At 60.0% G+C, this 24020-nt stretch overlaps 1 protein-coding gene across 14 annotated transcripts in view; it reads right to left on the bottom strand.

Annotated features, from left to right (window-relative positions):
- CACNA1E (calcium voltage-gated channel subunit alpha1 E) overlaps positions 1 to 24020 on the bottom strand; it is a 101875-nt gene that overhangs the window by 73774 nt on the left and 4081 nt on the right. For 2 of the 14 annotated variants that reach the window (XM_072041568.1, XM_072041558.1), the window contains exons 1-2: positions 18030 to 18364; positions 4557 to 4974 (exon numbers count right to left, since the gene is read on the bottom strand). In XM_072041568.1, coding sequence (XP_071897669.1) covers positions 4557 to 4948 — 392 coding nt within the window. In that variant the 5' untranslated portion in view covers positions 4949 to 4974; positions 18030 to 18364. Of the gene's footprint in view, positions 1 to 4556; positions 4975 to 6644; positions 6660 to 9232; positions 9351 to 14329; positions 14632 to 18029; positions 18372 to 24020 lie in introns of those variants that run through there. The other 12 variants (XM_072041563.1, XM_072041567.1, XM_072041564.1 and 9 more) reach the window with 9 other exon arrangements.

Genomic DNA, 24020 nt, shown 5'->3' on the forward strand with positions numbered 1-24020 from the left:
CGTCTGTACCAGCAAGTTCCCATCCCTGCTTCCAACCCCAAAACCCCTCCGTGTGGCTTCTCCCCTTGGCTAAGGAGCATCCCAGCTCAGCCACCAAGCCTTACGCGTGCACAGGACCCAGGAGACCAAGCTCAGAAGAGACGTCCCGTGGCCATCTCCTTTCTCGACAGGGGAAAGCAGGTTTCTGGTGCAAAGGGTCTTTCAGGCATTGCTCCAACTCTGTGCTACCTGAAGCAGAGGAAATCCTTCCCATCCACAGCTGAGGTTGGCAGGGACCTCTGGGGGTCACCTGCACCAACAGCCCTGCGCAGGCAGGGACCCCCAGAGCAGGACACCTGGGGGGCTTTTGGAGGTCTCCAAGGAGACTCCCCAGGCTCTTTGGGCAGCCTATGCCCTGTCACCCCCCTGGCACCCTTCCTCCACCAGCATCCTCTTGGACCGCTTTACATCTGCCAAAGCCAGCTGACTTTTTCCTCAGATCTCCCCTCTGCCCCCAAAAGGCAGGCGAGCTCTGGGCTCTCCGTGCCCAAGGAACATCCTCTTATCCCATTCTCTGCCTCCCTAAAGGCTCAAGTCAAACAACCACAGCGACCTCCTGAAAGTCCCCCCAGCAATAAAAAGAAAGCCAGACCAGAAAACCAAACCAGAAAACCACTATCCCCATCCCCGAAACAACGAAGCCAAGCTCACAGGCTCCGCTTTCTCAGGAGCGACCGTGCTCGCCTGCTAGCAAACGGGGTGGCTGCGGTGAAATTACGCTGTCAGGACCAGAGCCAGGAGAAGATGGAGCTGTGGAAATTCTCCGGCAAGCCTGAACTGGCGCTGAGCAGCTGATGCTCCAGGCAGCCACACGAGCACCAGCCCTGGCTTCCAGCCAGGGGAAGGAGATGCTGCTCGCACCTTCCCAAACCTGCGAAAGAGAAGGGGCCAGGGAGCAAAAACCTCTCTCCGAAAGCTCCTCGGCGCTGGGAGGTGCGAGAAGCGCCCCCCTCCCCGTGGCACCAGGTGGGCACCGAGCTGCAGCTCCTCTGTGAAAGCAAACGCCCTCGCTGAGCACACCTCATCACCTTCCTGAGGTTCCTCCGCGGGGAAAAAGCCTACTGAAAACAAAATACAAATATTTAGGCTCGTTTCCACCCGAGCAAACGCGTAGAGGGGACAGCTGCGGTGTTAGCTGGTGCGGTATCATCTCACGAGGTGCAGTGGGGAAAAAAATCCAGCCCCTGGGAAATTCCTTGGGGTGTGGAGGCTCAGGATGCTATCGTGTGCTTTACACCAATTTTGCAGAGCTTTTTCCAGCTTGGCAGCGCTGTGCCCCAAGCTGCCAGGACAGCTGGGCCCTCCAGGCAAACCCTCCTGCAGCTGGGTGGCTCCACGGCGAGGATCAGCCCTGGAGCACCCGCTTTTGGGTGCCTTTTGGGAAGGGCTGCAGCAGCCCCGCTGATCTCCAGCCCCAAATCTCCCCGTGCTGGGGACCAGCACAGCTTTCCCAGTTGAGGCTGGGCGCACACAGCCACACGGACAGTGGGGGGCTTTTGGAGACCTGCAGCCCTTCAGAGGGAGCTGAAGACGGACACAAGCCAGAAATTCCCCCATCGGTGGCGGTCAGGTGGAAGCGCAATTTCCACGGGAAAAACAGGCGAGGCTCTGCAGGGCTGCCTGCATCAGCTCCGACAGGGAATTCCTCCAGGGTGTGCCAGAAACCCAGGCTTGGAGGCGGCTCGGGAGGAAGGATGCTGCCGTTGCCAGGACACGGGCTGGAAGCGGGGTTCATTCGGGGTCAGAAACCAGCCTCAGTCTGCGCCCAGAGAGTAAAAGGGAGAGGAGAAGGGGCAGGGGGTGAGGGATGGGCACCTCTGGGAGAGAGGTGTCACTCAGCCGCTGCCTGAGGCCAAAATCCCACAACGAATCCAGGCTCCCAGGCAGTGAAACAGCACAGCCGTGGCTTTTCCCTGCATCGCTGCTCTTGCGGGGTAAAACAAGTGGGGAGAGCCAACCCAAAGCATCCTAAGGGCATCCTAAAACAGGAGCATCACCGGTGAATAATTTATGGACGGATGAAGAGGGTGCTGGTCCCCAGCTCAGGGACATTCCCTGGGCAGCCCCGCTGTCCCCACAGAGCCAGCAGCAGGGATGCCCCATGCGCACCCGCACCCTCTCCATCACCGCCGCCACTTAAACCCAGATGGTGCCAGGCGCTGGGGAGCAGCAGCAGCGCACAGCAAGGGGGCCTTTTGTGTAGTGCAGCACCGAGGGAAAGAAAAAATTAAAAATAAAAAAAAAAGGAAAAAAAAAAAAGGAAAAAAAAAAAGTCGGCTTCATTTGTAGTCTGGGATGCAGCGTGCGCACGTAGCCAGCCAGATTGCCGAGTTGTAAAGAGATGCTGAGATCTGCTAGCAGCACCGCGCGCGTTTTCACAGCTTCTGCCACGCTCCTGCTTCCCCCAGGAGCAATGCACGAACCCGGAGCTGCTCCTGGCCACGCTCCCTGCACGGATGGCAGCGAGCAGCCGGCGCCTCCTGCCCTGCTGCTCCACGCCGCAGCTCCCAGACGTGCCCCAGGGGACCTGCAGAGCCCTCGGCTGCAGCACTGGGATCGGGGAACTGTTCCCAAAAGCAGGGCACGGTTTGTGTCCCTCCCCAGCCACACAAGCCAAACTCCATAAATAAACGTGTCCCGTGGATTTACGCCGTGCACGGTGGCTCCTGACCTCTGCTGACTGAGCTCGAGGCTTTCCTTGGGGACACCATAAAGGTTCGCCTCCCACCGAGCCATGACCCCATGCACACTCGAGCAGCACATGGTGTGCCGTGCTTTCTGCTCTCTGCCTCCGTTTCCCCATGAAAATATAGGAACAAGAGCGTTGTGCCCCTCCTGTTGTTCCTTCTTATGAAGGGGAAAGCACACTGCGCTACTTCTCCACTGCCAAAAGGCAACAGTGGCAAGGTTTTGGTAGGAACACACCCCCCTCCAAGCTATTTTCCAGGTGCTGAACCTGAAGCTTGTGCCCAGCAGAGCTTTCCAAACACTAAATCTCAGCCAAAACTCATCATTACAAACAGAAGGAGAGGTAAGGAAAATCATTTGACGCTTTTCTCCCCCACCTAGTCTGAGAGGGCGCTGGGCACCAGGGCACATACCCACAGGTGGGTTGGGGATCCCACCAGCTGCAGGGCTTCTCCAAAACCGAAGGGACCTTCCCAGCCCGGGGAACCACTCGATTAAAGAGGGACAGGTTGGGCTGGCAGCCCCCTGCATGTCCCCATGGCATTAAACAAAGAACCCAACACCAGACCTCGTGTTGGAGCCACTGCTCGACGGAGGGGCGAGGGCGCACCCCGTGCCCAAGGGCTCCGGGTCACCTCCCCGCCACCCCGCGGGGCTGCAGGCAGCTAATTAGCGAGCAGCCCTTGCAGCAGCTCGCTCCTTAACGAGGCCAGCCCTCTCCTTCCTGCCTGCCCATGATTTATTCATCCGGCAGCCCCGGTGGGGTGTGGAGGATAACGAGGCAGCGGGTGCTCGCCGAGCCCATGTGTCACCTCCCTGGGCTGTCCCCAGGCTCGGACACGCCGGTGCCCAGCCAAAAATAGTGTTGGCCACAAGAGAAGGCACAGCTGGCTGGGAGCAGCCTTGATTTTATCACAAAACCTGGCAGTGGCAGAGCAGGATATTGGGCAGCAGCTCATCCCTGGCTGTTTTTTTTTTTTGCTGAGCAGACACAGACGGGGAACACCCCTGCAATTAAACGCGGGGTCGCAGCACGTGGCTGCAGCCCGGCTCCTGCAGCAGATGCTGGGCAAGGGAGCGTGACCCCAGGCTCGGTGCTGTGAGAAACACCCAGCTCCAAGGCAAACCACGGGAGGGAGTTAATTAAAGGAAAGTAATGAGTAAAAAAGCTGCAGCAGGCGCTAGCTCTGCCCAGCACTTTGATCCTTGTCTCCCAGGCTCGTTAACATCCCCGGCTGGCTCTGAGTCAGGGGCACTCGGCCACCTCTCGGGATGAAGTGCAAGCTCTCTTGCAGCGGGGCTCAAGCCACAGCAAAAGCAGAAGGCGATGACCCCAAACTCATTCCGAGGGGAACTCCATCCCACCAGGACCCGGCATGCACAGGGGACCTGGCCTGGCCGCCTGCTGGGTGGCAGAGCCACTGCGGCACCAGGGGGAGGGGTGGATGGAGATGTCCCAACCCAAAGCACACAGCAGGGACCTCAGCAGCCACCCAGGTCCCGTTTGGTTGAATTGCATCAGATTTCAGAGATTTAGGACATCCAAGACAACTTTCCCCAGGCTCTCCACCTAGGGAGCCCCTCACCCGCCGAGGTTCCCTCGCACCATTCCCATCAGATGCACCCACCAAGAGAAACCCCCAGCCAACAACCACCACAGGGAGCACCACGTTATCCCTCCCCATCTCTACCACACACCCCACAAACTCCCCCAAAACCCATCCTGGACACGCTGCAGGTCGAGCACCTCCACGCTGACCGCCCCACGGTGCTGACACCGCTGCGCCCGCCGCCCCCTGCCCACCCTTTTGGCCCCGGCCCCTACTTACTCCCACTCCTTCCTCCGTGCCTGCGGCGTGCTCTGCATCTTGTGCGCCTCGTGCGCCTTGATGATGTCCCTCTGCTCGATCAGCCCGCCCCGACGGCGCTTGATGACGTCCGGGCTGATGGGGACGTACTGCCCCAGGTCCAGGGCGCTGCCACCGTCGCCGTCGGCATCGCGGGGCTGGTAGAGGGCGTCGAAGCTGGCGGCGCGCGACACCAGCGCCTCGGCCAGGCTCTGGGGCTCCAGCAGGTTGCAGGACTGGGTGCTCTGCATCAGGCCGAGCCGGTGCTTGCGCCACGTCTCCTCCTCGGGCAGGGCCAGGACGTAGCGGGGGGGGGCGGCCAGCTCAGCCCCCCTGCCCGGGGCACTGACGGAGCACGCGCCGAGTCCGAGCATCCTCGGGGCCGGTGCAGCTCATCACTCTGGGGGGGCACAAGAGAGGGTTTTGACTCTTTGACTCTTCATTCCCTCCCAGAGCAGCCCTACAAGTCCTGTTTCTCCTGGGGGAGAGCACGGCAGGGACCCCCAGGCTGGGCTCGGACCCCCTGCACCACCACTTTCCGTACAATGGAAACGCTTTGGCTTGCAATGAGGAGAGGCTGGCTGCTCCCACTGAAAACCATAGCCAGAGATCCCTATAAACAGAGATCCTTCACTCCACTACTTTGTTTGCCCATGTGACTTTATTTATTTTTACTTTTTAAGTGCATTCATTAATTTCTTTTAAATTCAGTCCTGGGTACCCTCGCAATTCAGCGTTTTCCCAGCCCTTCTCCTGACCACGCTTTGCTCCCTCTCACTCCTAGTCCGGCCGCTCTGGTTTATCACAACCACCCTGCAGCCCCAGTTCTTTCCAGAGCATCTATTTGGGCAGGGGCTGTTCGCATTGAGCAGGGCTGCAGCAGAGCCCAGGGGCCAGGATCCATCCCCAAAAAAGACGGGACTGGGGCACAGGCCGTGGTGCTCCCCTAATCCAGGCGCACGAGAAGCTCCAGGGCCACGTTTTGTGACTTTTGGCTGCTCCCAAGGCTCGGAGGCAAGCGAAAAGATCAAGCGGAGCCATCAAACTGAAACGCCGAGGAAGTTGGAGGAAATAAATAGAAATAATTAGCTCTGCCTTCGCCTTGCAAACAGGGCTCACGCTGCCAGGAGAACAAGGCACGTTCCCTCCGGAGCGGTGACAAGCAGCGGAGGGAGGATGCCAGAACATTTTGTTAAGGCGAGGAGCTGATGAGGCTGCGTGCTAACGAGGACGCCGAGCATCTGCAGCACGGCAGCCCCTGCTCCAGCCCTCGGTCCTCCTGCTTACCCCTGAACCAAACTGGCTTTATTTTTACCCAAAACCTGAGTTAGTAGGAAAAAAACGCATTTCTTCACCCAGCTTCTGCTGTTTCATCCTGACCCTGGCCCCACACAAACTCAAAATCAGTGCAAGCCAACACGCAGCCGGTTCAAAAAACAGAAATGCCCACCAGGATCCACCCACAAATGGGTTAAAATTGGACAAAACAACCCAAAGAAACTCTCGCTGCCCCCAGCATCCCCCCAGAAAAAGCCCCGTGAAGGTGTCCTGCAGCAGGGGTGAACCAACTGCGGCCCCACCACCGAGATGGGCCCAGGGGAAAATTAGTTAATGACAGCTGATAATTAACAAAGTGAAAGGCAGCGGCGTGGGTAGGGAGATTATTAGCACTGCTCGGGGGAGCCGCGTGTCAGGCTCCGATAATCAGTTCCCTGGGAGATTTGGGGAGGGAGGAGAACCAGAAAGGAGCCGGCTCGCCCAGGGATCGGCCGCCCGGGTGCTTTTGTGCTCGGTGAACAACGGGCACTCGTGGCGGCTGGCACGGGGCTGTGCGTCTCACGGCGTGTACCAGTTAGCAGAAAACCAAGCTGAGAGCAGAATTTGGCAGAAAAAAGCAGTGAGTTGGGGGTTTTGCTCCTTGCCCCTGAAATAGGGAAGCCTTTGAGGGACACGCACCGAGCCGGTGAGCCCGAGCTGTGATGCCAACGGGGTGCCCCATCCTCGGGAGATGACCACGTGCTGCCAGCTCACTCGACCCGTTTATTGGAGGTTTCACCCCAAAATGCTCACCCAGGCCGCGGGAGCAGCAGGGCAGCTCTCCCGACACGCTTCTTCTCCCCTCGGCGGCTGATTAAAGACCACAGAGCCGCGGCCAGCTCCCAGCCGAGCTGCACGGGCACGTTCCTTTTTGGGGTTTCTCTGCCTGCCTGTTTACATTGCGGTGGCAGCAACCGAGCCTCCAGCCAAGTAACTCCCTGTTACCAGAATAACCCCGCTCGGCTCACAAGGAGCTCCGAAAGCTCTTTGCAACTCTTATCTGAGCAATCCTCCCTGAATTTAAGCAGCAAACGCTCGGTGCTGTGCTGCCCCACAGGGCTGAGCTGCCCCAGGCTGTCATTTCTGGGGGGACACAGCACCCTGGGGGCACACAGCACCCTGGGGGCACAAACCTGCCCGCCAGCACTCGAACAAACCGTGGGGGATGCGGAGACCCCTTCCAGTGACAGCCCTCAGCTGGTGAAAGGAGCAGCCCCCGGCGGTGTCCTGCTGGGAAGGACAAAAGCTGCCAGAGCCCGGCTGTTGTCCAGCAGCCCAGAATCCTTCCCTTGGGGTTTGGGAGATGCTGAGAGCAGGGGGCAGCTCTGCTTCGATGGCAACACGTCCCCCTGTGAGTGTCCGTCCTGCCTGCTGAATAAATAGGGGAACAGAGGGGGGGAGAAGCAGGCAGGAGCACCCAGGAGCTGCTCCAAGAGCACCCCGGGCTTACCCCGAGCTGCCTGTACAGGGGAGAGCACACAGATGGATACAAAACAGAGCAGCACAAGACCTTCGAGTGAAAGAGAGGCCTTTTCCAGACAGCCTTTTGTCTGGGAAACAGCCTTTGTTCCCTGCAACCTGCCGTGCCCCCACGTCCCCGGGCTGAGCATCGCCCGGCCTCCCCAGGACAGCCCGGAGAGCCAGCCAAGTGACTCTACAGCAACCCCACTATTATCAATGCAATAACACCTCGAGGACAAGGCTGGGAGAGATGCTGACTGCCAGGGGACACGGGGACAGCGAGGTGTCAGAGCACGAGAGTGGGAAGCTGAGGAGGCGCGGGGTGATTTGTGAGCAGCGCCTGAAGCCGGCGGCGCCCAGGGCGTTGTGCGCACCCAGCCAGGGATCGCGCCCCGAGGAGCTCCCTTCCCAAAGAAGGGCACAGCCAAGGCTCCTCAGGATCATTTCCAGCTGCAAGCGCCGGGCCAGCCTCCAGGAACACAGCCCTGCCCCGCGGGGCACGCCGCCCTCCTTGCAAGGAGATTTAACTCAAAAAAAAAAAAAGAAAAGATGCGAGGTCACTGCTGCGCCGCCTGCTGCGCACAGCACGGGGCAGGTGGGTGATGCTGCGGGGCTGGGCGTGCAAACCAGCCCCGAGCAGCACCTCCACACCACCCCCTGCTGCCCCCAAGGATGGTGTGGGGTTAAGGGCACGGCTGCTGCAACCAGCAGGCATCACCCCAGCATACCCCAAATCCCCCCGACGCTCACCCCGCGGGAGGCTCCGGGCGAGCGTCTCCAAGCTGCTGGGGCCGATCCTGCCCCGCAGGGACAGGGGCCGTGGTGCTGCCCGGCCTGGCGATGCAGGGCAGCTCATTTCAGGGCTAACAAACGTCCCCAAAAGGTACCCAGCTCCGCGCTGCTCTCATCCCAAAGGTGACCGATGAAACCGCCGAGGTGGAGAGGAGCAGGAGCTGCCAGTGTGAGCCCGGGCGCATTGGAAGTTGCTGTGCAACAGGGAGAGGAAACGCACTGGAAAATAAATAGAGCGGTCTCCCAGAAACGCCGCTGGCAGGGAGCTGCTCTCTCCCGGAGCACCTGGACCCGCGGCGGTGGCACCAGCGTGGCTGATGCCACAGGTCCCTGCGAGTCACGGGGAGGGCTGAAAGCAAACCGAGGGGAAAGCACGGAGCCAGGAGGAGCCTTCGTGCTCCGGCTGCTCCAGCAGGGCCTGGTGTCCCCCCACCGCCACCAAACTTCACCAGGAAAATAACAGCGGGCTGTTTCACCTGGCGAAGCTGGGGAGAAGCAGCCCTCGCTCCCTGCGGCGCCTTCACCAGGGTGACTCACAGCCCCCAGCGTGTGTCACCGCGCAATAGACCCGCCAAGGCGGTGACAGCGCCGAGCAAACAGCACGCCCGTGGCACCGGGAGTCACAGCACCCCTGAGAGGTTAAAACAATGGGATGCTGCGGAGGTGAGCCACGGGAGGCTTTGTTCCCTGACTTTCCGCCTTCTCGCGCGCAGATGCTCACTGAAAAGGTCTTGTTGTTTGTGCAAAAATAAAAATACAGAAGGCTCTTGCACGGATTGCACGGCGGAGAAGCAAAGGGGATGGGGAATGAGTCTGCCCTGCCATGCCAAAGGCTTGCAGAAGAAAACCTATATACATATATGCAGACTTATATGGACACAGACACATACACACACCCTATACACACCCGGCACCATGAAGTCCTACCCGCCACGAGCCCCAGGACCAGGCAGAGCAGAGCAGGGGACGTCACACCGCATGGGTTCCCCTTCATCAGCAACCCCAACGAGCCCTTTTGGGGTCAAATCCCTGCATTTCCATCACGCTCCCTTCTCCCCAGAATATTTATTTTTTCCCTGAAAGCTCACCCAGCCCCGCCAGCCCGCGAGCTCTGCTTTTCCCCTTCTTTTATCAGTTCCCTACAGTGGCTGGCATGGAGCTGCTGATACCTCTCCTGCCTCTTTTCTTCTGCTCTTTATTTGCGGCGTTATTTTCTAGCTGCTTTTTCATCCCTCTGCAGCCCAGCACTTGGAATAATTTACACCTGTGTAAGCACCTTGAGGGGGAGCAATTTGTAGGACACCGACACCTGCGTGGTGCAAACGAGCCCGAAAATAGGGCTGAGATGGGTTTGGGGGGCACAGGCACAGCCAGGAACGATGCCTGGGCGCAGCCTCCGACCTCCACATCGCCAGCAGCCCCCACCTGGGAGGATGCAGCAGGGGAAAGCGATGCACCTCTTGGTTTTTTTTGCATCATTTCTTAATGGTTTAATAATTTACTCATTTTCTCTGTGGTCTGACAGGAGCAGCTCTGCCCTGCCCTGAGATGGGAATTTTTCTTCCACCACCCTGGTGCCCGTCCCATCCCGTGCCGTGGTACCCACCGGCATCGCTTGCTCACTTTTGGCACCTCGGCAGCAGGAGATGCTGTTTCCAACAACCTCAATTCCCCCCTCTCCTCTTGCCCTCCTGCTCCTTCCTAAATAGTTCATGAGCATTGATTTTCCTCATGCCACTCGTGCTGGCTCCCAGCAGGCTTCGGCAGCACCGCGGCCTCGGGAGCGCTGCCTGTGCGCAGCCAGGGCCCCCCCAGGGCCAGTAATTGGGCAACTTCTTCCCGTGGTGCCTGGGCTCCTCAGCCCCAAGCCACAGAGCTCCCAGACCCATGGGATGGTGATGGTTTTACCCAACCTACGCCTTGGCTATGAGATGTCAAGGGGCAGTGATCTCTTGTGGCAGATTTTTGCAGGTTTCTGCAAAGCGGGAGGGATCCAGGACTTTATGCTTCCTAGCCAGCCTTCCACCTCCTTCCCTGCTCTCCCCTGGGGGGGCAGACCCCAAAATTCATCCCTCCAGGAGGGCAGTGACACATCCTCCCTTCCGCAGCTGGATCCAATGCACCCCTTTACATTTTGGGTTTAAATCAGGTTGTTCTCTGGCTACATACCACCAACAAAACCTCTCACGAGGGCTCCTGCTTTTCCTTGCAAGCTCTCCTCTGACGTCTGTCAGTCTGTTTGGGGTGGTACCAAGCACCCATCGTGCTAGTGTAGGATCCCCACCCGGGAACACGAGCCCTGAGCCACCCCAGGGCACCCAGCACCGACCCCACCGCCAGGCAGCAGGGGCACCCGTGCCGAGCCGCCCCTCCGCGCCCACGCTCGCAGATGATTTCCACCACGTTTTGCACCCAAAAATAAAAAAAATTAAATCCCCAGAAATTTAGCACCGGAGCTTGTTAACATAAGCAAATCCAAAAAAAAAAAAAAAAAAAAAAAGGGAAAAAAAATTGTCAGCCCTACTGCAAAGAAATTTCCAAGCAGTCAGCATCTTCGCTGTGCGGGGGCGCAGCGCCGCGCATCGCACCTAGCCACCGAGGGGTTTCCAGACAGGAGGCAGCACAGCCTCGGCGCCGAAGTTGCCACTCCAAGAGAAGCTTTTGGGAGGCAGGAACACCCCCCCCAAAACCTCCAGGCTCTTCCCAGGCACCTCCAGCCTCCACCGGAAGCGTAAAACACCCGTGCCCAAGAGCAAGACGTGCCCCGGCGCATCTGGAGCGTGGGGAGCGGGGCACGACGGCACGATGGGCCAGGACCCCAAAGCACAGCCTGATCCCCGATGAGGGTTTAGAGGAGGATATCGCACACCGCAGCCCCCGGGGAGCTTTGCCATGGGAAGAAGCCGAGGGGGACGCAGAGCAGCCCTGAACCCCCCCGTGCCGAGGACCGCAGCCTGCTGGAAGCGGCTAACGCAGCGCCTTCACTCCAGGCTTGCTCCTTCCATATGCCAGCGAAAAATCAAGTCCAAAAGCAGAGCAGCAGCGATAGATCTCTACGGCTACCATAGCGAGGAAAAAGCCCGTGGTACAGAGAGCCGCGTGCCGTCTCCCAGAAACTCCCCGCGCTGCAAATGCCAAATTATTAAATCAAGAGGAAGAAGGGGGGAAAAAAAATAAACCCTCTCCATAACAGATTGCGATTGTGTTTCCTCTCAAAAGAACAACACTATCCACATTCCCTCGCTGCTGCTTTCCTGTGTAGCCCTCACTCTGGCAGCTTGTTATTTAGGAGCTGGGGAGGAACACCTGCACCCATGGGTGCCCCCTCGGCTGCAGCCGAGGTGACTCAGGTGAGGTGACTCAGCCCCCACCGCAACAGGTCCCTTCCTGCCCACCTTCCTCTCGTTGCCGGGTCCCAAAGTTTCAGAAAGCAGAGACAGAGCTGAAAATGGGAATATAAGGAGCAATAATATTTTGCAGCTCTTTTTTTTTTTTTTTTTTTTAAATCACAAGTTGTGATTTATTTTTAAAAACATTTCTGTAAGCTGATGGGATACTTACATCACCTTGGCTAGGAGAAAGGTGGCATGCTTAGAAAATGATGTTTCTCTTTTTAAATGATATCTCCAGGAGACAGAGAGCACAAGGCAGGGTGCTCACGGTCCCTGTCGAAGGACGCTCACGTTTTCTATGAGGAATTCAGCACCACCTGGAGCAGAGCCACCAAACCCCAGCGCTTACCCTGTATCTCCAGGAGCCACGCTGCCCTTATTTGCCCAATCTGCTCCCCTCTAACACCAAAAAGGCCCTGAATTACTGAGGGAGCTGATGAATAGCACACCAAAACAACACTATAAGCTGCTCTCACATCTGCCCACCACGATTTTGTTTAGCTCCCAACCCCTCGCTCTGACACCACCCTGCTACTGCAGGGAGGGCAGCCACAGGACGAGCCTTTATTAATAAAATACATTTTTGCTCTGATGGAGCATTTTCAGCCTTTCTTCTATCGTCTTGCCCCAGTTCTCCTGGTGAAATACCTCGAGGACGAGAGGCGATGCGGGGCTGGTGCCCGGGAAGCCGCCTCTGCCCCCCGCTCACCTCCCGGCACCGGCCGAGCACCGCAGCCGATGGGAGCAGGAGGAAAGAGATATCGCATGCGGGAGGCTTCCAAAATTAAAAAACAGAGAGAAGGGCCTTCGGGGAAGGAGCCTAGATAATTAAAGCATTAATTCAGATCTCAGCGCCTGCTCGGAGCGAGTCGCCCAGGAGCCTGCAGGATGGAGAGCCCCGGCCTGCCAGCACCTCGCCTCGCGCACCCGGGGGCCGCACCCAAGGGTCCCCAGCAGCACAGCCAGGGGGTGGCGGGGGCTGAGCCGAGCCCCAGGTGCCTTCCATTCGAGGGGACGGCGGTGACAAGCTCAAGCTCCCCAGGAGCGGGGAGAAAGCCAGCTAGCTGGAATAACAAGCAGGAAGCAGGTGACAGCTCCGAGGTTAATCAACCCTCCCAGCAGCGCTGGCAGCTCCCTGCACGAGCAAAACAAAGTGACTACAACAAAGTCACGACAGGCACAGGCAAGCCGAGCGAGGGTGGCTCGCTGAGCATCCCCGCTCCGTGCCCAGCGCCAACCTGATGGGAGAGCAGCATCTCCCCAAAGACCCTACGCAAGGCTCAGGTTTGCACGTTGCCATCAGGGTAAGGGCAAAAATCCCACAGCAGAGGGAGAAAATCCGCCCGGCCAGGCCGTTAATAAGCACGCACGTGTTGCCTGCCAGGGCTGCGAGGAGCAGAGCCAGGCACGGGGCAGAGGAGCCCTGCTGAGCGGAGAGAAAAGCACCAGAGCCAGAAGTCGCTGGGGAAAAAAAAAGCTCCAAGAGAAGGAAAGAAGGCATTTGGAGCAGGTGGAAAGAGTCTGCTCCAACCCAGCAGACACACTTCGTTTCGGTTTTGCTTTTTATGTCACATCCACCAGAAGAAAAAAAAAAAAAAAAGAAAAAAAAAAAAACACACACCACCGGGTTTGAAAAAGCAGCTTCCAAGCCCCAAATCCTGGAAGCGTTTGCCTCCCTGCTCCAGCAGGCAGCACAAAATTTCAGTGCTCTCCAAGCTCCTGCCCTCTCCTCCCTCTTCCTCTTGAATTTGCCCGGTGCAGACCGGCCTTGCTCCATAGAAACATTTTGGTATCAACCAAACCAGTTGCTTTGGGGCTGGGGAACTCGCCGTGCTGTGCCTCGTCAGATGCCCATGGGCTCCGTGCACCGCAGAGCTGCACCCCCAGGAGAATCTTTCCCCCTCTCCTCGCTCAGCTCGGTGCCCAGGCACTCGGAGAGCATCCCTGCTCCCCACCGCATTGCTCAGGCACAGGATGCAACAGCTGAACATCCAGCAAGGAGCAGGGGAAGGGCGAGAGGCACGAAGGGATCTGTAAATCCACGCACAGAGGGGGAAAGCCAGGCGAGCGGGGGCTCAGCAGAGGATGCTGGCGGCCGCCACGTAGCAGAGCCCGGCGAGACGCCAGCCCCGGCCCCCAGGGACCTGGCACCCTGGGAAAACCTGCCCAGCGTCTGCGTCTTGCAAACCTGGGCTCTAAAAATATCCGGCGGTGCAAGTGACACATTTCGAGCAGAGCCGGCGAGCAGCAGCCCACAGAACCAGACTCACTTAGCATCAGCGGAGATGTGTTTTGTAAACAGATTTTTTTTTTTTATTATTTATTTTTTTTAAGGTTGCTTAGTAAGGCGCTGATCAACCAGCAGAAGCATTCCTCTGATGTGGCAGAAATGAAGCGGGGGGGAACCCGGCGAGAGGAAAAATTCCTGCGTTGAACTGGGTGAGAGGAAAACCTCAGTGGCTGGTCCCGATTCCCACCATTTCCCCATGCCCCAGCCCCAAAAGCGGGGCGTATAGCCCCAAAGATCATACCTACAGCCCCAAAAATGGCACTTGGAGGAGGTGGAGGAGCAACAGTGGCTGTGTGGACCCTGCTGGCACCGGGTGCCCCCTCCCCAAGCCCCCCGGCAGGGCGCGATGCACGGGGGCCGGGATGACCGGCAGAGCGCGGAGCAGGGGAAGAGTCACCCAAACTGTTGCTCAGTTAATGACGGTAATTAGCCGCCGGCTTGAGCGACTCCCATTAGTTACAGCCTGATTTCCTCCGCGCACGCGACCGCAATTAAAAACTCACCGGCCGGCCAAGTTGGAAGCGGCCCCCCCGGCCCTCCCGCGGGGCTCATCGGGGACGCACGCGGACGAGGTGCGCGCTCCCTCCGGAGACGCGGATTAATTAGCCCTAAGCGGGGCTCCTCTCCCAGCCCCGCTCGGAAAAAGCCTCGGCGGCGGTGGCACGGAGCAGATGCCGCGTGGCTCGAAGGGGAGAGGCTCGCTTCGGGGCTTGGCTCCGTGCCCCGAGCGCAAAATGGAGCTGGGGTTTCTCTCTGGAGCCGTGCCCGCACCGAGACGCAGACGTCTGGCCGAAGCGGAGAGCTTCACAAAAATAATGTTGTCGGCGGCCCCTACGAGCTGCTGGCAGGGGGATGCTGCTGCTGCTGCTCGGTGCTGCCCAGCCCTGCCCACGCCTCCGGGCTGGTTTGGGGTTTATTTATAGGCACCAGCCCTCCGAGGGTTGCGGGAGACGGAGCTCACAGCCGTGGGGCTGCCCCGATCGGGCAAATCCAGGCGTTGATTGCACCTGCAAGGGGGGGTCTCCACAGCAGTGCATGGGCATGCTGATAGGAGCTCTCCGTGCTGGCGAGGAGGGGAGCATCCCTTCTGAGCCGACAGCTAACGCCGGAGCCAGACAGGGCTCCAAGAGGGTCCCCTTGGCCTTGCCGTGTCGTTTTTGGGGATCGCCCCCCAGCAAGGCAGCCCCTCACCCCGCAGGTGCCACAGCTTATTTTGGAGGGGAAACACAGCACAGTTCATGCCGGGGACCTCTGACCCAGCCCATCCAAGCAGGGCCAGGCCGATGCCAGACACAGCAGAGAGGGAGAACCCCTCCAAAACACCCCAAATCTCATCCCCCCGACCGCCGGGCCGGTTTCCCAGCCTGACAGAGCACTCATCAGCCTCTCCCCAGGCACGAGGCCCCGCAGCCGTGACTAATGGCCTGTTTTGACATCCCCCAGACACTCCAGCGCTTCCTTGCAGCCGCGGGGAGCAGGAAGGAAGGAGGGAACACGGCAGCGGGGGGCGGCAGTGGCAGCGAGGGGCAGGAAGGGGTTTCGCGGGAGCAACAGGCGCCGAGAAGAAAAGCAGCACGGGAGGGATGCGGGAAGCGGCACCGGGAAGCCCATGCGGGGAGGTTCATTAAAAAGCACCCTCCTCGTGTCAGCACAGCCGCCTCCGGTGCTGGGGGGGGCACAGCAGAGACACGGCCCCAGCCCTTGGCAGGGCAGCAAAGAGCATCCCAGCCACCAGCCGGGCTGCAGCCATCTGCCACCAGCAGCACCGCGGAGAGGAGCAGCCGAACCCCGGGGGTATGGCTCGCCTTTTTTTTTTTTTTTTCTTCTCCTTTTTTCCTCCTGACAGCTCTTGCTTCCCTTGCTCAGCTGGCCCCGCTGCACCCCGGTGGGATGGGGAGAGGGGAGAGCACCGGGATGCGGCTCCAGATCTCCACCAAGGTTTCGCAGTCAGAGCGGAGCGGCCCTGCAAAGCTGCCCCAAAACGTGCCCCGGTCTCACAGCACACAGCCAGGCCTACCCCAGCCAAACAAGAGGAGAATCCTCGAGCACTAAAACATCACCCCAGTGTCCTTCCACCCCCCTCGGGCCACCAGTGTCCCCACTGGCATCCCCAGCCTGACCACAGCACGCAGGAAACCAGCAGAAGCCCAGCCGCTGCCACCAGGGCGCCACTCACAGAAGTCCCCCGGGGTCACCGTGGGCAAGGAGCCCGATGCCAACAGTAGTGGTGCTGGGGGGTGAGGGGGGGGATTGTTTTCTCTCTTCAGCTGTCACCGAAGCCATCAGTGTGGCTGTGTGTGAGTGATTCACACCAGTGCATGAAAAGCCGGTGACTCAGTCCTGGGTGCAGTGGGTGGGCGCATTGACTCAGCCGCGCCAGGGGAGGGGGCGCAGGGAGCCCAGGGAGGGTCCTGCCGGCGGGGGTCAGGGGCAGCGCCGGCCGGGAGCTCCCCCCACGTGCTCAGAGCACAGCGTCCCCAGCAGCAGGGGCGGCGGAGACGTCTGCACGGCGCCTGAAATAGGTGCCAGGGCGCGACGGGGAGGGGTTTGTGCCGCCCTGTGCCACGGCGCAGAGGAGACCCCCAGGATGAACGCGTCCCAAGCTGCTCTGAACAAACTTTCCGGGTTCTCCAGGACCTTCGAGGAGCAAGGAAAAAGTCAGGCAGGCAGCAGCGGAGCTCAGAGCCAGGGGACAGCCTGCAGCCACCACCATCTCTCCACCTTCCAAACTCAGCCAAGGATTCCCAGCCCTCTGCCACACCAGCACCAAGACCTGCCCTGTGCCACCTGGAGAGCACGGGGACACAAAAAGACACCTCGAGGGACCCAAATCTTGGCCCCCGGCACCCTACTGCATGCCAGCAGCACAACGCAGGCCCCTTGGGGAGGAGGAACGGAAGGGAACCCCTCCAAAACGCGTCCCCGTTTGGACGATGCTCGGTCCCCGACTGCTCAGCGGGTGACAGCGACGCCCGGGTCCTGCCAACGATGCCACCAGCAGCCAAGGCTGCAGGCTCGTGTCTCACCGCGCCGACAGCGCCTTCCGCAGCGCCGCGCCTCGTCTGCCAAGCAGCCCCGGCGGTGGATCCGGACCAGGCGAGAGCGTCACCGCATCCCACAGCATCCTGAGCCGAGCCGCTGAGACCTCCCCATCCGCAGCGCGGCCTCACGGCGGCACCCAGAGCAGGATGAGCTCACCCACCCGAGGGGACGCAAGCAGGGGGGTCCGGGGCTTGAAACGAGACGTGTCTGCTGGGGGTGGCAGCAGGGGGTCACCCCCAGCCCCCCCCATCCAAGCAGAGGGAGCCACGAGCACCAAGCCATGCGCTCTGCGCCGCGAGAGCTGCAGGAGCGTGGCAACGCAGCGCCCTGGTTTGGGGGGCTCCTCGCTGCCATCAGCACCTCCTGGGGGGGTTGAGAATAAACTTGTAGCAGGGCCGGGACCCTCAGTGGAACCACAGGGAGGGGACATGAGATTTGGAGAGCCCTGGGGGGGGACAGGAGGCCTCAGGGCTGGATGAGCTGAGCACGCAGCCAGCCCCCTGCCACCCTGCGCAGTGCTGGGGGGGCTCAGTGAACGGGCCTGGACCCCCTGCCCCAGCTCAGCCCCCCGGTGCAGACCCACGGGTGGGGGTCCAGGGGGTCCCCCATTTGCCAAGAAGCAGCGGGGTGGACAGGAGCAGGGCCCCCCCACGAGCCACCTTAAGCACACCCAGCGGCCCCCCCGCGCTCGCAGGCTACCTTAATAAAAACTTTGTCGGAGCGGGGCTCCTCTCCAGCGCTCGGCCAGGCAGAGAATCCCTCGGAAATCCACAAAACGGGGGTCGGCTCCAAAAACTTGGGTGCCCCCCCCCGCGCACCTCCCCAGGCGCACCCCGCGCGCGGCGGGGCCGGGCCGGGCGCACCCATGGGTGCCACCGCGCCTCCCCCCGGCTCTCTCCTTCCCCCCTGCGGCGTGGAAAGAAAAAAAACAAAAACCCCGAGATCCGAGCATCCTCGGCTGCCAGGGCGAGACAAAAGCCTCGGGAGATGGGAGGCGAGGAAATGTCCACCGGGAGGAGGAGGAGGAGGAGGAAGGCGGCTGCCGGGTGGGCAGCGAGCAGCCGGCGCCTGTCCCCGGCGGGTCCCCAACAGGTAGCAGCTGGGCTCGGCGACATCCCCGGGGACACGGAGAGGGGTGAGGGTGGCCCGGGGGGGGCTTACCTGGGGCGGGAGGCATGGCTCCGGCTGCCCGAGCTATTCCGGAGGCATCGCGGAGATGGCAGGGGGGGAGCCGCGGGGAGGGGAGGGAGGAGGGAGAGGAGCGGGGAAGGGAGGAAGGCGAGAGGGAAGGGGGAAGGGGGGGGGGAGAAGGAGAAATTATTTAAAAAAAAAAAAATAGAAAGAAAATAGAGACAGTTAAAATCTGTCTCCTGCCCACACAGTGGAAAAGAAATCTCTGACAATCGGAGAAAGAACTCGCGCACACACACACACACAGCGGAGGGGGCAGCCGGGGGATAACAAAGGAGGGAAGGAGCCGAGCTCCGCCAAAACACGGCGAGAAGTGTCCGGGCACACCCCCTGCACACACCCCCCCCCCCCGTGTGCACACCCACCCCGGGTGCCCACCCCCAGCTGCCCCCACCCCGGCTGCTCCTGGGCTCCTTTGGCCAAACCCAGCCCGGGACAAGGTGGGGACCCCGCGGTGTCCCCACAGCCAGCCCCGCTGCGCACAGCTCTGTCCCCAAGCTGTCCCCAAGCTCCTAGGGAGCCAGGACATGGTGCTGCGTGGTGCTCAGCCCTGCCCCAGCACCTCGCCACGCAGGGCACGAGGTGGCACCACGGCCACAGGTGTCCCCCCCGGCAGGGCAGGGTGACACCGCAGGCTGCGGGGTGCTGGAGATTTGGGGACGGGTCACGTTTGTCCTGCTTTGCCAGGGCCCTGCATGGCTCTGCAGCACCCGTGGGGCCGCGCACCCAGCACCCCCCTGCAGGGCTGCATACTTGTGCCACCCAGCCCGGGTGCTGTCTCTTTAAAGCCTTCATCTGGAAATGTGAATGGAGCTAAGGGGAGAAAATCCCAGAGATGAGAGCTTTGCTTCAAGCGCGTCCCCTCCAGTGCTTGGGTTCATTCACACGCTCACCAAGAGCGCTCCCGCCCCGGCACGCTTCCTCCACCAGCACCTTGGGGAGGATGTGCATGGCTACCCATCCCCGATGCACAAAAATCCCTCAGCCCACTGCCCGTGGCACCGATATCCCAAATCCAGCCCAAGCAAGGCCATGCTGGCACGTCCAGGAGGACAAAACACCACTTGGGCTTCTGCCCCCGACAACTCGTGCACAGCAGCAGCCCCACCAGCTTCTCCCATTTTATTAGCATGGGATTGCACAGGGATGGATGCAGCTGCACCTCGTAGCACTGCATCCCTCTGGCCCCACAGTGGCACGGTTTGGGCACAGCCCTGCACCCGCCACTCCCCCAAAATCCTGCCCCACGGCTCGGGCAGCCCCAGCGCTGCGGCCACCCCGAGCACGGAGCCAGCTCTCCCCGCCACAGGCCTGGGGTCTGCATTTTAACACACGGATGTGCTGCGACTCGGGGCCTGGCGATGCCTCGGATTCGGGTGTCTCCATGGTTACCTGCTCACGGTGGAGCTGGGGGTAATGGAGCTGGCGGGGTTCACCGTTGGGCGCGCATCGCCCTCTCCCCGCACAGCCCGGCCCCGCTTCGCCCCTCTGGGTGCCACCGCCAGCCGGGCAGGAGCAGCGAGGCTCACCCCGAGGACTCGGTAGGTGCGTGGTGCCGCCAGCCCCGCGGATGATTAGGCACAAAACCAGACCGGCATCCCGAAAGCAAACGCAATCCCGAGCCGCGCAGAGACGAAGCCGAGCGTCTCCTCCCACCGCCCCGCACGGCTCCGGCGAGACGGGAGCGAAGCATGGAGAGGGGCGGGCAGGATTTGGAGCTGCTGGTGGCCCTGGGGTGCCAGGAGCAGCAGCACCCACCCACACGTGGCTGGCCCCACGCTTGCTTCCTCGCAGGAGCATCCCTTGGCCACAGCGTGCCCGGGGCCACCAGCCCAAGGCGCTGGCTGGAAGCGCTGTGCCAAAAATAATAATAATAATAATCATAATAATAATGCAGAGCTGCAAAGCACGGCAGCCCAGCTAAAGAAAAATGAGAGGTTTTATTATTAGTATCTGACTTTGCCTGACCCTAAGCTTGTGGGAGCAGCCATCAAGATGCCCAAACCCGGTGCCCAAACCCAGCACCGCTTCGCTCTGCAGGCACTGCCCAGGCTTTGCGCATCCTCGCCGCTCACTTGCTGACCCCGAGCCCCCTAGAGCAGCACTCTGGGGTAACCTCGAGGACCTCCAGCTTTTGAATCCTGCCTTCTTTCTGCACCAGCACCGAAGCCCAGGCAGCTGTTCCTCGCCTCCTCCCTGCGTGCGCAGCCACAGACTCCTCAGATGTGGACTAATTGGAGAGAGTTCGGAGGGCAGCAAAGAGCGCACAGAGGGCAGCAAAACAACCTGTTGAAAAAAAAAGCCCCCAAGAGCTGGATTTGTCTGGTCTGGAAATCAGAAGGCAGAAGAGACGTGATGCAGTCTTCAATTATGCAAAAGGTTGCTACAAAGGGTGCGGGAATAAATTGTGCTCCATCCCCACTGGGAACAGGACAAGAAGTAATGGGCTGTAAATTGTAAATTAGACACTTGGAGGGGAAAAAAAAGAGATACTTAGCAGCAAGATTGCTTAAGCTTTGGGATAGATGGCTGGGGAGCCGCTGGGCTTTGATAGCAGGCAGACAAGCCCTGATGAGCTATGGTCTGGCTAAAGCAGCTCCCATTCTGCTACAGGGAAGGGATGAGAGCAAAGAGTGCTCCAGCCCTCGTGGCAGCGCTGAGAGCTGCAGAGCCTGCCCCAAAAGCCATAGGATGCCGAGGAAAATGAGTGCTGCTCTCCTGGAGAAAGCAGCTGCCATCGCATGGGAAAGCAGCAGGTAAGGATTGATGCGCCCTGGGGCACCAGCCAAACACTGGTGCCCTCATTAAGGTCTGTTCCCAAATGTCTGCAAACCCCAAAATACAGGCTCATGTTCTCCAAATCCAGACAATCCTCACCCAGAAAGCTGTCCAGCAACAGAAACTTGTGAGACTGTTTTCAGGAGGGAAAACAGAGCTATTTTCAGCCCGGGCAGCACTGAGCACCTCCAGGGTGAGCGATGCTGCGGAGCTGGAAGCTGTGGAAGCTGCACCCCAAAGGAGATGATCCCTGAACACTGAAATTGTCTTCTATAAACATATATGTATAAACCTATGTATAAATATATAAAATTATCCATCGGGTATTGCAGACAGTGATATCAAACACCTCCAGGATGCTCTGGCCACTTTTTGTCGGTGGGGTTGGTGATGGGACGAGCCCTGCCTGGTGCTACCTGGTGCCAGCACCACCCCGTGCCCAGGACCAGCACCAGCACTGCTCTCCATGGCTGAGCTCCCTCCTGCGTGCCTTTTCCTGCTGCTCATCCCTCTCTGGTGCCCAAGGTGTAATTACCCCTCGTGTGTTTTAAGCGCATCTGCCACCTGGAAACCACGCAGACCCCGTACCCTCGCCTTGCCCCCCTCCACCTGCACGCAGCCCCGGAGCTAGGCGCACAGACGTTTACCCACCGGTGTTTTCTCCCCCCCCCCTGCTTGCGTCTGAGCTGCTTGACTCAAATCTGAGCCGTTTCTCAGGGTCTGTCTCACAGCCCAGTCAACACGGAGGGAGCCGGTGCCAAAAACCCAGTTCCTTCGGATCTGATTGTTTGTTTTCCTCCCTTCCCAGTTTGGGATTTTTGAAAGGGAGCCACACGAAACCAACTGCTCGCTGTTCACTGCGAAGCCTGGGGCTGCATTTCAATCGTTTGCCCGAGGATCAGGTGGATGGAGAGGGAATTAGCTCCTCACAACAGCCCTGCGCCCGCACACGCTGCCCCTGGGGCCGTCGGCTCCCCTAAAACCACCCCAAACACCACCCCAGCACCTCCACCTCCTGCCCCCTTCATCCCATGCTGCTAACACTGCTGCTGTCTCCTTACCCAAAATATTAACTCAAGGCAGTCTGAGACGCTTCCCAAAACCCACCCTGTGATGCTCCTCTGCTCACAGGAGCGCCGCACGGATCCGATAACTTCCCACCCTCCTCCAGGTCTATTGATGTTATCCCTGCTCAGGTCAAACGATGCCTAAACCTGCAGTGAATTAAACCTGGCTTTATCTCAACAACCAAGCCAACAGTTCACGTTTCTGCCTCTGAGCTCGGCTTGCAGGCCAGCAGAGGATGAGCACGGTCTTTTGAGGCCTTTTTTGGGGTACCCAAAGTAGCAGCCAGCCCATCACGAGAGGAGCTCTTTGCAGGAGCAGAGCAGGGGGGAGGACACAGCGTCCTGCACAACCCGCCCTGGTTTCCCCCATTTCTCCTAACCCTGGGCAGAGGCAGCATCTGGGCTCAGTCTGTTCCTGACCCCAGTCTCATCCTCACAACACCCCAAATACCTCCACCCAAGCCCCAAACCTCTCCAAGCCAAGCATCCCCTGCTTTGCTGGGAGCCGTTCCCAAGCAGCATCCCTCCCTCCCGCCCCGACACCCCAAAATGGGCTGGATTTCACCCATCCTCTGCCCCAGAGATTGCCCTGGAGCTCCCCACGGGGCAGCAGCAGCCACAAACCCACCGTGCCCAGGTCCTTAAGCAGCCCCAGCTTCACCCAAAACACCAGCAGAGCTCAAGTCCCCCCCTAGCAGAGCCAGGACCGGGTGAGCGACGCACCCATGGGTGCTGGTCCTGCAGGGAGCACCACGGCACCCCGCCAGGCGTCGGGGCTGGCAGCCCCTGAGGCTGCTCAGGCTTCGAGGCACAGCTCCAAGAGGCAACAAACAGCAATATTAGCAAAATAACACCGAAACGGATCCAAACAGGAGCCTCCTGCCAGCAGGCGGGGAGGGCGTCTCGCCGCAGGGGAGCGCCCGGAGACGTGTGTGAGCAGCGGGGAGACGCGGCGCTGAGCAGCTTTTTTGGCATCCCTCTCCTCCTGAGGCAGCTCGCCTCCATTCCAGGCACCGAGCAGCCTCTCCCCTACACCAAAATGTTCTTTTTTTTCTCCCCGTTACAGTACTGGAGGGACAGGCAGAGCCCTGGTGGCTGCTTCCCATGCATGGGTCTAGCCCCCGTGCGCCCAGGTTAACCCTCAGAGCAAGGGGGCTTTGAGGAACTTCGTAACCAGACCCTGCAGGCAAATCCAGAGCAAAAGCATCGCCCTGTAGCTGTAACAGCACACGGAAACGTGGTGCTTTTCCTACCGGAGTGACCGGTGCCTTCGCTGACAGGTCCCCCCCCAGTTCTCCCCCTGCAGCGCACGTTCGGGCAGCTTCAGGAAGGCAGCAAGGAGCTGGGGAAGCTGTTGCTGGGAAACTGTTCACAAAGCCTGGCTCAACGAGGCACCAAAAAGCAGGGGGCTGGCAGCACCTGAGCATCCATCCTTCCATCCATCCGTCTGTCCGTCCGTCCTCAGGTCACCGCTCCGTCACAGCGTCACCCTGGCGAGACCGGCCCCGGGGTCTCAGCCCCATTCCCGTGATTTCTGCCCCCAAATCACAGCGCAGCTCATCTCCACGTCCCTCCGAACTGGAGGGAGAACTGAAGGCATGAATCACTTCCTCCCCAGCTTCTCTTATCCCCACAACAAAAGCCCAAGGAGCACATCCATTTCCTTTCCCTCTGCCCCGCAACGAGCACCGAGGGGGCACTTGAGCTCCTCATCCCCAGCCTGCAGCAGAAAAGCTGTGCCGACGCCCTTGGGCACTCAACAAAACCCTTCAGAACAGCTTCAGAGCCAAAAACATTTTTGATTTTGTGATTTGGATGCTCAGGGTGCTCCATCACATGGATGGGGAAACCCTTGGTGGCTTCAGCAGGGGCAGAGCCCCCAGCACGGCACCGAGCAGACCCTACCCTGCTGCCCCACGCCTCCCAGCCCCACATCCCCTGCCTGCTCTCAGGTCCCAACGGATGCTCGCAGCCTCATCGCCAGCCAAAATCCCTCTGGAAGCCCCAGGCAGCTGGCAAAGCCAGCAGCACCAAGCAGATCGGTGCCTGGGGTGCACACAGCACCCCAAATCCCACATCTCGGGTCACCCCAAGGAAGCTGGGAGCCTGGGGATTT

This window comes from Anas platyrhynchos, chromosome 8, assembly GCF_047663525.1.
Source record: "Anas platyrhynchos isolate ZD024472 breed Pekin duck chromosome 8, IASCAAS_PekinDuck_T2T, whole genome shotgun sequence".
Lineage (NCBI taxonomy): Eukaryota > Metazoa > Chordata > Aves > Anseriformes > Anatidae > Anas > Anas platyrhynchos.